This window comes from Poecilia mexicana, unplaced genomic scaffold (assembly GCF_051168715.1).
Source record: "Poecilia mexicana isolate PSO_F unplaced genomic scaffold, ASM5116871v1 scaffold_14, whole genome shotgun sequence".
NCBI lineage: Eukaryota > Metazoa > Chordata > Actinopteri > Cyprinodontiformes > Poeciliidae > Poecilia > Poecilia mexicana.
The window spans coordinates 23,967,698-23,982,832 of record NW_028263383.1 but is presented as its reverse complement, the minus strand read 5'-3'; the positions used below and the strand labels follow the sequence as shown (position 1 = coordinate 23,982,832).

Genomic DNA, 15,135 nt, shown 5'->3' with positions numbered 1-15,135 from the left:
CAAAAAACAAAAAAAGTTACAAATATTCTTCATTGCAGCGTCAGTGTTTGAAATCATTCGAAGCTGATATGACAAATATAAAACATTCTCTCGTTGTAGTACTTGTATTTACGAGTTGAATTTAATAACCTTGAATGCAACACTCAAATATGACACTCTAGCGCATGCGTCTTGTCCTATTATAATGGGCTAACTGTTAGCGTTGTAAAAAAAAAAATTACGTGGCTGGAATATTTCAATATGGAGGTAGCAGCATTAGTTGCCCTGACTTTATTATTAGGTGCTTTGGTTATTCTGGTCGCTTTTGCGGTGGGAAGGAGAAAAGAAGAGATAAAGGAGGAAACTGAGCAGGCTGCGGAGAGTTCAGGTGAGAGAACCGCGGAGCTCATGTAACCAGAATCGGCAGTGCTGACTGACTGCCAGCTCCGTATGAGTCCGCTGAATGAGCACCCATTCATTCTTATATTCATTCACTTTGTAAAACATTAGGATTTTGTGCTAAATATTAATCCTTAATTCTTATAAATGTATAAAAAATAAATAAACTAACTTTCAGTCACCTGCTTCTAGCCAATAGTAAAATGTTTTATTGACGGACCAATGAGGTCATAGCTTTCTGCTGAGTGACAGCTCTTTTTCATTCATGGAAAAGTTCAGAATGTCTGGTAGTTGAACGTTCATTAAAACCTGTGTTTATGTAATAGGAAAGAATCTGCAATAAAACTCTTGTTTAAATATGATAAACTCCAACGTAATTCGTTGTCATTTGGAGTGATTTATTTGGAAATCTGAGTTTAGAACAACAATTTCACAAACAAATTATTCATAAACTTATCTAAATTAGTCATAGCAGCCATTAAAAATGTCTCGTCGCACAACTTCTTGTACTCTAGCTGAAGCCAGTGCTGCGAAGGGCCCAACATCTAAGAAGCAGAAGCAAGACAAGCAGCGGAGCCGCAAAGACAAACCAGCACAGCACAACTTCAGCCATCCTCTGCTGGCAGCTTCACTGAAGGTAAGCCATCTGGATAAACCTCAGGCACTAACAACAGGTGTTCTTTATTGTCATTTTTTTGGTAGACCTAAACAAACAGAAGGCTACATTGGTAGTTTTCACTTAAGCCATTTTTGCAAAATTGTGTAATTTGCACTCCAAATTCCATCTGATAAGTTAATGACTGCACCAGCGGGAGATATCTTGTGGGGGGGCGGCATGAGAGTGGACCCATCCCCTGCTCTCACAACTGGAGGATCTGAATGTCAGCCGTGCAAAGCTCCATACCCAATTAATCAGATTAATTATTTCAGCCCTAAATGTGACATACTATGCATGCGTTTAATTTTTGTATCTTGTGCTCCTCAGGGCCATAGCGGGAATGTGACATGCTTGGATTTCAGCAGTAATGGGAAATACCTGGCGTCCTGTGCCGATGACCGCACCATCCGGATCTGGAGCACCAAGGACTTCCTGGAGCGGGAACACAAGTGTCTGAGAGCTAACGTGGAGCTGGATCATGCCATGTTGGTTCGCTTCAGCCCAGACTCCAGGTCTGCTTCTTTTTCCAGACTATAGTAACTCACGTAAAGCAGTACATTCTTGCCTCTAACCTTTAAATACTGGAACAACTTGTGGAACAAACACACTGGAAATGACGGCTCACTTTTACCTAGAGCTGTAAAGTTTGTTTTTAAACATGGTGAGGCATATGCCTGTTATGATAACTCAATTTACTGGATGATAAATTGTCCCAGTAATTACTGTGATAAATAATAATATTGTTTGGGGTTTTATAGACTATTTCCAAGTAATACATTGATCATTGCATAATAATGCAAGTTCCTCTCAAAGACCAATAAACTTTAATTTTGCAAAGAACACTTCATCCTGGAACCGGAAGATATTTTAAATATCCAAAATAAAAAAACAACTAAAAAAGTTAAAAAAATAAAATAAAAAATAGCAATGCTCTCACAACGGGAGGATTGTGAGAGTATTTTCTTAGAACATTTCTGAGATTAATATAAAAATATCTGAGGTTTTTTTTTAGCAAATGTTTGACTTTTGAGGTGCTGCGGTGGCACAGAGGTAAAGCACAATCCATGTACAGTGGCCTTAGTCTCTGTACATGGCTGAGTCCTGACCTGATGACCTTTGCCACATGTCTTCCCCCTCTCTCATTACCCATTTTCCTGTCTGACCACTCTCAAATAAAGACCACTAGAGACAATAAAACCTTAAAAAATAAAAGCTTTGAACTCTTGTAGCTCAGAAATGTCCTTGTTTTTTCTAGAAAATTGAAAAAAAAGTTTTTTGCCAAAAATGTACTCTTTTTTTCTATCATCATTCAAACATGTTTGAATTCTTCACCAACGCCCCGTTTTATCCTGCAGGGCTTTCATCACCTGGCTCGCCAATGGAGATGCTATTCGTATCTTCAAGATGATCAAAAAGGATGACGGGACCTTCAGCTTCAAGGCCGCCTCGGAGGATTTCCTCCAGAAACACAAGGCCCCGATAGTTAACATCGGAATTGCGGAGACAGGTAAAGAACACATCAGAACACATCACATTGTACTATTTTGTGATGGAGAGAACTGAATATGGAGACTTTTCCACAAATATGAAGCTCCTAATTGTTTCTTTTCTGCAGGTAAATTCATCATGAGCGCCTCAACAGACACCACCATCCTGATCTGGGACCTGAAGGGAGAGCTGCTGGCCTCCATCAACACCAATCAGATGACCAATTCTTATGCAGCTGTCTCGCCCTGCGGCAGGTCAGGCTCAACACAACAACAAACACTTGAAACATTTACTGCAGCACTTGGTTAGGATTCTGGTGCTCACTATGGAGAACCAAAACTTGGTGATTCCATCTTCTCCCTGCCCTTGTCCTTAGGTTTGTAGCATCTTGCGGCTTCACTCCAGATGTGAAAGTTTGGGAAGTTTGCTTTGGAAAAGGAGGAGAGTTCAGAGAGGTAGCCAGAGCGTTTGACCTGAAGGGCCACTCTGCAGGAGTTCATGCATTTGATTTTTCCAATGACTCTCACAGGTAATAAGTGTTTGTAATTAGGATCTTTGCATTGCTGGATAAGATAAATAATGCACCATTTATTAAAAAAAACACGTTTTTTTTTATCACAATTTCTTTCTATATCAGTGTATTGATAGTAAGTTACTTTAAGGGGGAAGTGTTATGATTGAGACTGCAATTATGGGAGGCGCTAACATAATATGTTATAAAGTTCACCCCTCATTAAAAACATACCTAGAATGCTGCTTTAATTCTTCCATTCATGTTTCAGAAATTCCTCAAAGGGAACGTATTATGCAAAATTCACATGTTTTTGTACTTCTATTTAGGTCTCAACTGCTCCTAAAAACTGCTCAAGCGCTTAAAAAACACCCAACTAGTTTTGGCAGTAATGTTTTTGATGTCTGGAAAATGAGGCATTTCAACATGTTCAGAATGTGACTTCACAAATTAGCCAGCTCTGCTCCTCATCTAGCAACGCAAACTGAACTCCAACTAGTTTGGTCATCTGGTTTTATCACTCTATGCACTTGTCCTTTCCAGAATGGCTTCTGGAAAGGACAAGTGTTTTGAGGTTGACTTACCATCCGGAAACCACTTGCTGCATTCATGTTGGTTGTGCAGGAGGCTCCACTTATGCTTTTCAAAGATGCATAGTTTGCATAAATGCGCATCTGTTTGCAGCCATTTTCACATGTGAATTTGAGGGGAGTGACCAGCAGCAGCTTATTTGGACTTGGTGACAAGACATCATTGTAAAACAGATCATTCTGAAAGAAGCTCGAAGTGGGCAGAATTAAACAAACTTAATTCTTATCTAAAAAATATTTGTGTAACAAAAAAAAAAGTAAAGAACATGTTTTGTATAGCCCACAGATCTATCATAACCTGTTCAAAGAAGCATAAATAAGAAAAGGTGTCTAAAAAGTTTAGCAACCAACTTTGCTTTTCTTTTTCTGATCAGAATGGTGACTGTGTCTAAAGACGGAACGTGGAAGCTGTGGAACACAGACGTGGAGTACAAGAAGCAGCAAGACCCGTACCTCCTCAGGACAGTGCCCTGTTCCTCCTCAGATGGCAGCAGGGTGGCCTTGTCTCCGGATGGCCGGGTGGTCGCCATCAGTGACGGTTGCAATGTGGCAATGTTCGACACGACCACCGGGAAGCTGGAGGAGGAACTGCGTGGCGTCCACAGCCAGGGGATCACTGACCTCAGATTTGACATCAACAGCCGCTTCCTGGCATGTAGCGGAGACAAGGCCATCCGTGTGTTTCACAATGCGCCGGGTTACCGGGTGGCCATCAGGGACATGCAGGACATGCTGAAGAAGGCTCAGAATGAGGCCATGAAGCAGAGACTCCAGCAGCAGATCAGAGAGGCTCAGAGTGCTCTGGATGCTGCGTTAGCTGCTCCCGTCGAGTGAAGCAATGCACAAAGAGCCACATGAGTTCTTTTTCTGTCAAGAAAATATTCAAATCTGCATGCAGTTTTAATAAAATTATGTTTTTATGGACAGATTAAAGGCAATGTGTTCAAACATGGTACTGTGTTAATTTCTTGGTAAGCATCAAAATAATGACAAAAATGGCATCATTCACTGAGATTAGAGCAATTTTATCAATTAATTACATTTTTGAAGATTTCACTTTTGGAAAATCTGGATTTATTTTTTTTCACCAACATGAGCCTTGGATTCCCATAGTTCAGTGATGAATATTTATGCAAGTTACTATAGTGATACATACATTTATGCATATGTATATCACAGTGATATGCATAAATATGCATTTACTTATGCATATGATTTATGCATAATTAAATCACTTATCACTTATGACAAATACAATGATTTACATTGTATTTGTCATTGTATAAAAAGTACATTTCTAACAGACAAAAAATTTTCTAGATAAAACATGGAAATTTCAGTTTCAAAAGTTGAACATTTTAAAATTTGAAACTCAGAAATGTCTTTTTTTTTTGTTTTGTTTTTTTTTTACTGAAAATTTCTGAGATTAATCCAAAAACAAACAAAAAAAATCTTAAAACTGAAATTTCTTTGTTTTTTCTAGACAACTTAAATTCAAAATGTATGAGTTTTGTTGGCAGAAATGTACTCTTCCTTTGTTTCTATCTGCAGTGGCCCTAATATGCCGATGTACTATTCTAAATTCAAAGATTACGTCTAACCCCACCTGTGTGCCGCGCAGCTACATGTGATGGCGTGTATATGATGCACACCCCACTCTGATTCGACCCGGATGTGGTTCTTATTCTTGCTGCACGTTGTTGAGCAGCGTGACCAGCAACCCGTGCTGGATGTGAGAGCTGATGTCTGTGGAAATGATGGAGGTTTCGGTGAGTTCAGCGGAGCCGCTCCGGCCGGCTAGGATTCTACAACAGAACCGGGTCTTCCTCGACTTCTTCTGGGATCTGGCTAACCCGGACCAGGAGGTCCGGTTGAAGGCGGTGGAGAACTTGATCCAGTACCTGAAAACAGAAAACAAGGTGAGAGACACCCAGCATGTCCTCTCGGACAGTTTTCAAACTTCTTCGCTGTTGAAATTATGAAACTATTTAATCTGAAAACCCGCCGGATAAACAAACATTAAACATCACTATAAATAGTGAGGTAGTTAAATGTTAACATGAAGGAAAATAAGATGATAATTTAAACAAGATGTGTTTCTAATCGAGTAAAATTTGAGTTCCTGATACAAAATATATAAACAACAATATAAATCCCATTATTATCCAAGAAAACACAAATACATTAAAGCACGGCAAAAATAATAACACTAGATACAGAGAAAAGGCCAAAAGGAGAAGACAATTTTTCATTTACAAGTAACTGAAAAGTGGGGATTGTATTTTTGTACCTGTGTATGATTTAATTTAATAAGTAAACTGTATCCCATTCTAAAAATACCATCTGCATTTTGAAACATAATGCTGGGGACAGGGAAGCTGTTTAGAGTGAATGAAACTGTGAGAGTCTGCAGAAGACTAGAGACTGGGCCGAAGTTTCACATAACGGTGGACGATATGGATTTAAAGTTTTATCACGATATTTTGTAGTACTATTGATAAAAGTTGCGATAAGAACTATGTATTACTTCTTTTTTTAGGTAGTTGTATGGCTGCAACTGTGTGCAACAGCAACTGTAGCTCTGCTAAGACAAATAATGGTCTTGGAAAAATATTTTCATTTTTAATATGCTGCTTTTGGACGCCAGCTAATCCCATAAAGAAGTGTGTTTTATATCATTACACTGCAAATTGTAATTGCATTTAGTTATGTTTTCAAATTTATTGATATTATTGATTCTTTCATTTAGGCCTGTCCTGATAAATTTTGTTGGATGATGAATTGTCCTAGAAATTATGTTTAATAAACAATAAAATTTTTTGCTTTTAATACGATTTTCAATTAATATAATGATAATAGCATAATAATATAAATTTGTCCTTTTCAAAGACTAGAAAACTTGAATTTGTACAGAACACTCCTCAATAGGACTGGAAGACATTCTAAATATACAAAATAAAACACAACCACCAAAAACATAAAAAAAAGGAAATTACAACCTATACCTAGAGAAGCTATAAATACATTTATTTATAATGTATGGTTTAAATTTATCTAGGAATAAATTTACGTTACGTTCATTGAACAAACAGTGTAGAAAATATTGAAACTACAATCCTGTCGATACGGACAGTTGTGGAATTTACTGTGACAACAACGAATCAAAATTATCACGATCATCAAGAAATTTATCACACTAAATGATAAACAATATGATAAATGTTCATGATCCATAAAATACAGGCATTATGAAAATTCAATTAATAAAATTTATTTGTTTGTTTGTTTTGGACAAAATTTCATATAACAGAGATTTAAATCTAAAAATGAAGAAAGGTCAAATTGTTCAAAGAGTAATTGTGAAGTCAGGAGTAAATTAAGATATCCTGGTTGCTGTTTGTGCTGCAGGCTGATGAGCTGGAATACACATTAAAACGGCTGGTGGACGGCCTGGCCCACACCCGGGAGACGGCCCGACCCGGATTCAGCCTGGCTCTGGGGCAGGTGAGTGGACCGCCGGCCTGAGTCCTGTGGTACAACAAGGAAATTGATACAATTCTGTTAATTTTCCAACTATAAAGCTGCTAAAAACTGATCAAATTTAGAGACAAAACTAAAAATCCATTTAAATCTCAGAGATTAGGAAAAAGTAAAGAGTCAAACCTATGAGTTTTCTTCTCCCTAAGGTGTTGAGTGCCTTTGAAGACATTTCCCTGCAGAGCATACTTGACAGAATCAAAGAAAAACACAACTTACAGGCTGTGAAAAGGGTACATTTTGATCTTTTGAACTTCATTTAGCACAAAAACATTCATTTAAATGATGTTTAAACACCTCAACCTGGTTTTTGCTCTTTAGAAACTTGCCAGAAATGCCATGTTTGGGAATCTGTTTGGCGTTCTTGCCCTCCATCAGTCGGGACGTCTCGTCAAAGTAAGTCTGCTTCTTAGTTTGTCCATGAAAGCAAATAAATCATAATATTACGAGAATAAAGTCGAAATAATACTTTATTGTCATAGAATTTATTTTTAATAGTGTGGCCTTAGTATCCAATCATAATTAAAACATTTGATGGATTCAATTTTTTGTTTTTTTGCCCTTTTTTACCCCATCTTCCCTCCAACTCTGAGGCGCCCCCTGGAGGCCCTGACTGTGTAAAACACTGATTTAGCCCATATATCCAAAAGCTTTTGAGCTTGTTTACTTTTCTCTGCAGGAACCCCAGGTGGTGCTGGGATGTGTGCAGCTCCTTCAGTGTTTGATCCAGCACAAGCAACACCTGAAGGACCTGCCCAGCAAAACCATGACCGACATCCTCACTGAGGTAACGGTAACTGCTTCATCTTCCCACCACTATGACCCGTTCTCCTTCTTTAAGCTGCCCTTTTCTGGGCCCACAGATACCGGAGGAGGTGTTTGAGGAGGTTCTGCTGAGCGCTCTGGAGGCTGACCTGGCGTCAGCCTTCAGGACCCCGGAGCAGATGCAGCTGCTGCTGGTGGCGCTGCAACACTTCCCACAGGCCCTGAAACCCAAGAAGCTCAAGAAGCTGCTGGACTCTTCCACCATCATCAATGCAGACAACATCCCAAAGTGAGAACATGTTCCACAACTCACGGCATAGTCATTAGTTAATCTGCACCACTGCATTTTATTTTGAATTTAAAAGCTAAATAATCTAGAATATAGGGCTGGGCAGTAAATCAATGATGATATCTATCGTGATAGACACATGATCAGTATCAATAGATAATATGTCTGATAGAATATTCAAAGATTTCACTGAGCTCTGATACAGCACCGCACAGCATTCTGGGGGATGTATGCAGAGGAAAGGCTTTAGCTACTCAACCTCTAAGCTAAGCAAAATTGGTGGCATCAACTAACTCACTCTGTCACTCTTTGGTTACTTAGCAACTGATTCACTTTTTGATTACCTGGCAACCACCTGTTGAGTAATTAGCACAGCAGCAGATTAGGGTTTCACCTCTGTTCCTCATAACTGCTTAAAAGTGAACAGCAATAATGTAGAGTGAAAGAAAAAAATTAGTACAGTAGCTTGAGGATAAAACAGAAACAAATTACCAGTTGTCAGTATTTCGGATATTTAAAACAAAAAAAAATCATTAATAATCTATAGCGACTGATAAATTAAATTGTGATATGTTTTTCAGCCATATCGTCCAGCCCTAATTAAAGACTTTTTTTAAATTTATAGCTACAGTAGCTTATGGTCAAAGGTTGCCATCGCAATCCAAAACAACATAAGGTCAATCAATCAATCAATCAAATTTTATTTGTATAGGACATTTCAGCAGCATTTTAAAGTGCTTTACATAATGAAAATAAAAACAGCATGTGACATTGAATAAACAGTGAGAAAGAGAAAGACATTTTGAAAATGATTAAAAAAGATAAAAGCATTAAAACCCCTTTTAGGACTTCAGTTAACTGTCGTTTAACTGGGGCCAAAAGATGGACCGAAGCATCTGATCAGTAATCAGCTGTTAAATCCTGAAAAATGTCAAAACTAAAAGGAAACACATTTTGTTTTTGTTTATAAATGCATCAACAAACAGTATTTTCTTTTGTTGCACTTTGTTTTGAGATTAGTAAAGAAAATTTGACGTATAAATGGAGATAGTCTTGTAATTCCTTCATTTTTTTTCATTGCAAAACTGCCTCCCTCAAGGAACCTGAGAACCTCAGAAATTTTTATGTATTTTTCTTTTTTCTTATTTCAAATAGTTTTATTAGAGCCAGTCAAACAAATTACAAAATATAATTCTTATTGTGTATATATACATCTTCTGATGCTCTTAACAATATAATACTGACAAAATGGTGCATCAGAAAAATATTCAGTGCACCAGTTTCAGCCCTTTTTGGTTGCTTTTTCAACAAACTGTAAAAGGTTCAAATTAAAAATGCAACTAGAGAATAAAATCAACCCCCCTTCACATCTCAGCGCCAAGTTTTTTTCTTAAAAATTTCTGTGATTAGTCTCAAAATGTCTCCTTTTTTTCTATCTGTAACGTCCCTACTATGCTTCTTAAGTAAAATGAGTTCTAATTGAAATCAGTTTGTTTACTCTTCTGTATCTTCCATCTGACAGGCTAGTGGAGGTGTTGAAGATGGCGGCCCACTCAGTGAAGAAGGAGCGCATCCTCCCCTCTGTGGCCCTGGACTTGCTGAAGCTCTCCCTGAAGGAGGACAGTTTCCAGCTGTTCTGGGACAAAGCCATCACTGAGGGAATGTTCAAGGAGCCGTCTGGACCAACACAGTGAGTCCATAACTGGCAGCTGCTAAACCATCACTATTGTGATGCTTTGATATGAGGCAGTTGATGAAAAGAGAAATTTACTCCCACTAACCAGCTATATTTAACATTTAACTTTTTTTTCCAGTCTTTATGTTTTCAACTCTGTAGACATCACTTTTCCTCTTTTTCTTCCAGTTATTTTCAGTCTAATGACGTATTTTCCTGTTGTGTAGTTACTTGAGCTACCGTCTGCTGGGCAGTGTCCTGCCTCTGCTGTCCTTATCCCAACTAAAGGAGGTTTTATCTGGAGAGGTGATGATGCACTACGGCGAACATGTAGTTTCAGCTCAGGTCAGTCTCAGTTTCAGTTTTCCTTCAGTTATTTATGAAGAAAAATGTAAGTTAATTACATATTGTAAAATAATATGGTGAAGACTTGCACCTTCTGTTTCAAATTCAAAAATACTTGTATTAATCCTAACAGAAAATTAAATGTTTTCGTAATTCATATTATTCCAGGTTGTTCATAGTTGTTCTAGATACTGTTAGCTGTGAGAATTACTACAGACTGCTACAGAATTTTCTTTAGCAGTCTGTATTGCAGCTGTTCTGATGAAGCCTCTGACTGAATACATTTGCTGCCTTTCCATTATAAATGTGCACAATGCTTTGTCCATATTCCTCTAATGTTTATCGTTTATCATAGAAACTGAAGCAGCATTCAGCTTCTATGGACCACAAATCTGGAACAAACTTCCAGAAAACTGTAAAACAGCTGAAACACTGGGTGCCTTTAAATCTTGACTAAAAACCCACCTGTTTAGAGTTGCTTATGGCTAAATTAGGGTTTAGAGTCCCAGTTAAAGGGCGTTTAACTAAAGTCCTAGAGGTTGGAGTTCTTGTCAAACGGTGTTTTTGACTAAAGTCCCAGAGGGTTAGAGCCCCAGATTAGGACAGGGGTGTCGTTCCCCCTGGTTCAAAAGGAGTGCAGGTTTTAATGTTTTTATCTTTTTTAATCTTTTTTTATTTTTTTTTTTTTTTTACAAAATCTCTTTCTCTTTCTTACTGTTTATTCTATGTCACATGTTTTTTTTTCTTAATTATGTAAAGCACTTTGAAATGCCTTGCTGCTGAAATGTGCTATACAAATAAAATTTGATTGATTGATTGATAATGTTGAAAAAACACAATTTCACAATTGTGGTGTTTCCATTAAATACGAAACACATTTAAATCACATGTAATTAAGTTTTTTCACACAATGTCTTTAAAAAAACATGCAGCAGAATGATCCTACTGCTACTTCCTGTCGTCTTCTTGGTGGTTTGCGTCACAGGCAACATGCAGTTGTTGATTATGTGTCTTGTGTGATGCAAATCATGTATTTACATTGCAGTTTTGCAAAACAAACCAATTTTGATATGGCAAAAAAACCCATCCTTAAGGACCAGGGTTGGGATACTGCTCCAGAGGTTCCACTGAACGGAACTAGCCTTCTTTACAAGTTCATTTTATTTTTTATTTTTTAATCTTTTTAAATCCCTTGTTCTGATGCTGCTACCCCAACAAATGATGTAGAAGAGATTATACTCTCCACAACAGGCTTGTACAACATATGCACCATCTTGCAAATGTGGATGCTGCAAACTAATTTGGTCAATAGCTAAGCTGAAGCTGATTTGTTAATGGTGCTGTCTGAGGCTAAGACTAGTTAAGGAACATAACTTGGCAAAAATCTAATCTCAGTAGAAGTCACGATAAGATAGAAATGCTAACACGGTGACATTCAGTGAAGCTCAGTTATTACAGCGAGTGCACTGTCCTGAGGATGTTAATTCTTATCATGCCCTCCCATTTTTTCTGTGCTCTTTTCTGTCCAAGAACTGTCAAACAAAGCCAAGTAGTAGTAAAAACATTCTTAAAGTGCTTGCAAATAATTTGTTTCATAATAATTTCAACGAGCACAAGCAAGCATCCTATTTTAACATGATACTAAAAGAACGTACTACATTCAAATTTGCTAATATGCTGTGATTAGCTAAGATACTAATAATAGCATGTAGCTTTTGGTTACAATAATGCAAACTATGCACTGTGCTAACAACCTACAAAGTGCTAATATTAGCATGTTAGCTCTAAAAATCACAAATGTAATACCAGCTAACTTTAGTTAGCTGGTATTACTGACATTAGCTACCATGTTAACAACACACTAGCACAGGCTACAGCAGTGAAAACTGTCTGGTAACAGCATTCTATATAATGCAAACATCAGTGTGTTAGCTATTAATACCAAACATTATCTACTATTATTAGGTTACTGTGCTCATTACTTAGTTTGCCTCTATTGGCATGTTATCGTGCTACTGCAAGATAACATGGTTTACTGACCATAACATGTTACAGTTAGCATTTTAGCTTTAAATAGGTGTTATTACCTGCTATGCTGAAGTTAGCTAAATGTTGATGAAAAAAGACAATAATCTGAAATACCACAAATCCCAGCCAATACATACAATTGCAGAAGCTGTTGGATGCTAACATACAAAAAATATTTGGATCAAAAGTGAATTTTTACGGAGCCCTCTAGGGACATGGGGTAAAAAATTTATTTTGCATCGCCTCTCAACAAGCTTACTGCAATATTTTCTGATCTATTCTGTATATAGTCACAAATGTCAATTTAATATTTCAAATACATATTTAAACAGCCTAAATGTGCCTCAAATGGTGGTAGAGGGCCGCGCAGGGTTAACTCGGGGAATCTCATCTGTCTGAGGCTTGTGTCAATAATCTCCAGGCCACTTCTTTGTTCTGCCACAATTATCGATTTGTTCCATTTTGATTATCATGCTGTATAAGGACTGCGACACAGTCTGACCAGGACCAGTGCACAAGTGCCAACGATCAATGGCACCAAAACACGGTCATCAGAAACTATGACCACCCTGTGGACCCACTTCCTCATCCACACAAAGTCAGTAACCTTCCCATTCATACTTGGTGATGGTGACAGTCACGCCCACATCAACGCACCCACCGCCCAAGTGTCAAAGATTAATGTTCCTGTCATATCAATAATTATTAATTATTTCATTCATATGGCTCTTACAGAGCCTCAGTGAAAACGTGTTTGTTATTATTAACTCTTTGGTGCAAAAAAATGATTGAAACTCGATTTATTCACTGCATGTTTATTTCTGTTTGTGTAAGGTTGAGATGGAATTGCACATGAAAACGGCCCTTTAAACCATTCAGACTACCAGCACAATAGAGACACAATCAACTGTCTCATTACCCCGTGATAATAACTCAGAAATAGTCCAAATAGTTTGGATGTATTTTTATTTCTTTCCTACTTATAGAAAGTTTCTGTCTTAGTGATGGGATTGTTGAGGAATCTGATGGCCAACGGGAGGCAACTGTTTTGAGTCTTTCTATTCTACAGCAGTCCCACAATAAATGCACTAAAGGAAACTTTTCAGGGGGTCGCAGCAGGGAAGTCTGGATACAAGGATGGAAAAACAAAGAAATAAATGATGAATTGAGAGTTTTGCAGAGAAAAGGGGCATGTATGTAAGCTATAGGTGGAAAAAGTTTAGAATTGTTATTTTATTTTTATTTAAAGCTAAATGTACATAATTTGAATTGTTACACATCCAAAGACTAAAAAAACCAAACATTTTGAGAGAAACTCAAAAAGGTTCAACACAATAAAATCTTAAGTGCTCCACAAAACCGTGATTAACAAATTTTACTGCTTAAAAAATGCATTAGAATTTCACCTGAAAGGTTTACATTATTACTTTTTCAATAATTTTGGCTGATTATCGGTGATTGGTGATCTTTTTTTATTTAATCCCCTCCTGGATGTAATCGAAAGCAGCTGGATGATCAGAATCCCTGATTTTTCTCCCTCAGAAACCGGACCGCTTTAAACTGGCCCCGGAAATGGACACCTACGTGTCAGACTTCCTGCAGAACTGTCAGGACTCTGACAAACAGCTGGCGGTCATGGTGAGCTTCTCCTCACTGACCAACAACGGTTACCCCGTGGTGCCGTCAGTGTGGCAGGTGGTGCAGCACCTGAAGCCGGCGGCTCTACAGAGCTATGTGGACTGGCTCAAAGGGACGTTCCTGCAGCCTCAGCCGGACCGTCTGCTGGACTTCAGCACCCGCAAGCAGAAAGACAAGAGCAAGGAGCAGTGAGTGTTTATTCAAACAGGGATATGTAAGATAATATCTCTCTCTTCTTGTGATTACTCTGACGTTCTCTCGTTTAGGAAAGAGAGCTCGATAATCCGCCTGAGGAAGTGGATCGTCGCTCGCCTCGCCTCGATCATCAACAACCATCAAGTGAAGAAGCATGAGGATCTTATCATGGATGTGGCCAGGTAAGACCAGCGTTTTAAGCTACATTCACACAGCAAACAAATGCCATCCACATCCATTTATTTTGCCCATATGCAAGCTATATCAAACTTTTCCACTGCAGTCTGAACAGCCAAATTTGAGTCTTTTCTCCCCTCCAATTGTTTTCAAAGCGCTTGCACTCTGAACAGTCATGTCATTTTTATCCAGCTTTTATGCCATTTATATAAGACGTCATAATTAGTGGTGGGCACTTATCTTATCGTTTATCATTTATCGTGGATCACATCTCTCATCACTCCCAGATGGACCGTCTTGCTGCAGAGAAACAAGCTCAGGGCTCCGTTAGTCATTATTGTTAGTTAAAATTTTCATGAAAGTAAAATGTTCGTTTTGTGGCGCATCTGTATTTTATTTTGAAGGGATATGTAAACGTTACCTTAGCAACCAGAGTCAGAGTGTTTGGGCAGTGGTCGAGAGGAGATGAGTAGAGCTTGTGAGTCTTAAGTCTGGTTTGGACGGCAAGATTTATGAATTGTCGGCCGATTCTCCAAACCTCTGTGACCACAGAGCTGATAAAAGTACAACAGGTTCGATCGGTTCGTGTTCAGCCACACGGCTGGAGCAACACACCACATGAACCGATTCTAGAGGATAATCCAGTAAAACCCCCAACATACCATATGGGAATTTAGAATAAATAAACACGGATGACGATGTAGAAGCAATAGTGATAGTTTGTGGAGTCATTTTAAGAGATAAAAGACGTAACAAAAAGAAAAGGCGGTGGATAAAAGATGACGGGAGGAGCCGCTCTATTTGCTGCACTATGATTTGGAGGTGAGTTATGATTTTCATAGTTAACGTTTTTAACTGAAT

At 38.2% G+C, this 15,135-nt stretch overlaps 2 protein-coding genes across 2 annotated transcripts in view; both read left to right on the top strand.

The window, feature by feature from the left end:
• The first annotated feature begins 143 nt into the window (after window positions 1-143).
• On the top strand, window positions 144-4,577 carry tbl2 (transducin beta like 2). Its single transcript, XM_014978832.2, has 7 exons — window positions 144-367; window positions 894-1,015; window positions 1,364-1,548; window positions 2,392-2,543; window positions 2,652-2,778; window positions 2,901-3,053; window positions 4,000-4,577. The coding sequence occupies exons 1-7, from the start codon at window positions 241-243 to the stop codon at window positions 4,457-4,459; spliced, it is 1,326 nt and encodes a 441-aa protein (XP_014834318.1). The 5' UTR covers window positions 144-240; the 3' UTR covers window positions 4,460-4,577.
• Window positions 4,578-5,304: 727 nt separating this feature from the next.
• Window positions 5,305-15,135, top strand: part of mybbp1a (MYB binding protein (P160) 1a) — a 29,049-nt gene continuing 19,218 nt past the window's right edge. The window contains exons 1-10 of the mRNA XM_088012388.1: window positions 5,305-5,544; window positions 7,034-7,129; window positions 7,312-7,395; window positions 7,484-7,558; window positions 7,842-7,949; window positions 8,026-8,216; window positions 9,739-9,906; window positions 10,119-10,236; window positions 13,807-14,090; window positions 14,169-14,279. Coding sequence (XP_087868514.1) covers window positions 5,368-5,544; window positions 7,034-7,129; window positions 7,312-7,395; window positions 7,484-7,558; window positions 7,842-7,949; window positions 8,026-8,216; window positions 9,739-9,906; window positions 10,119-10,236; window positions 13,807-14,090; window positions 14,169-14,279 — 1,412 coding nt within the window. The 5' untranslated portion in view covers window positions 5,305-5,367. The remainder of the gene's footprint in view (window positions 5,545-7,033; window positions 7,130-7,311; window positions 7,396-7,483; window positions 7,559-7,841; window positions 7,950-8,025; window positions 8,217-9,738; window positions 9,907-10,118; window positions 10,237-13,806; window positions 14,091-14,168; window positions 14,280-15,135) is intronic.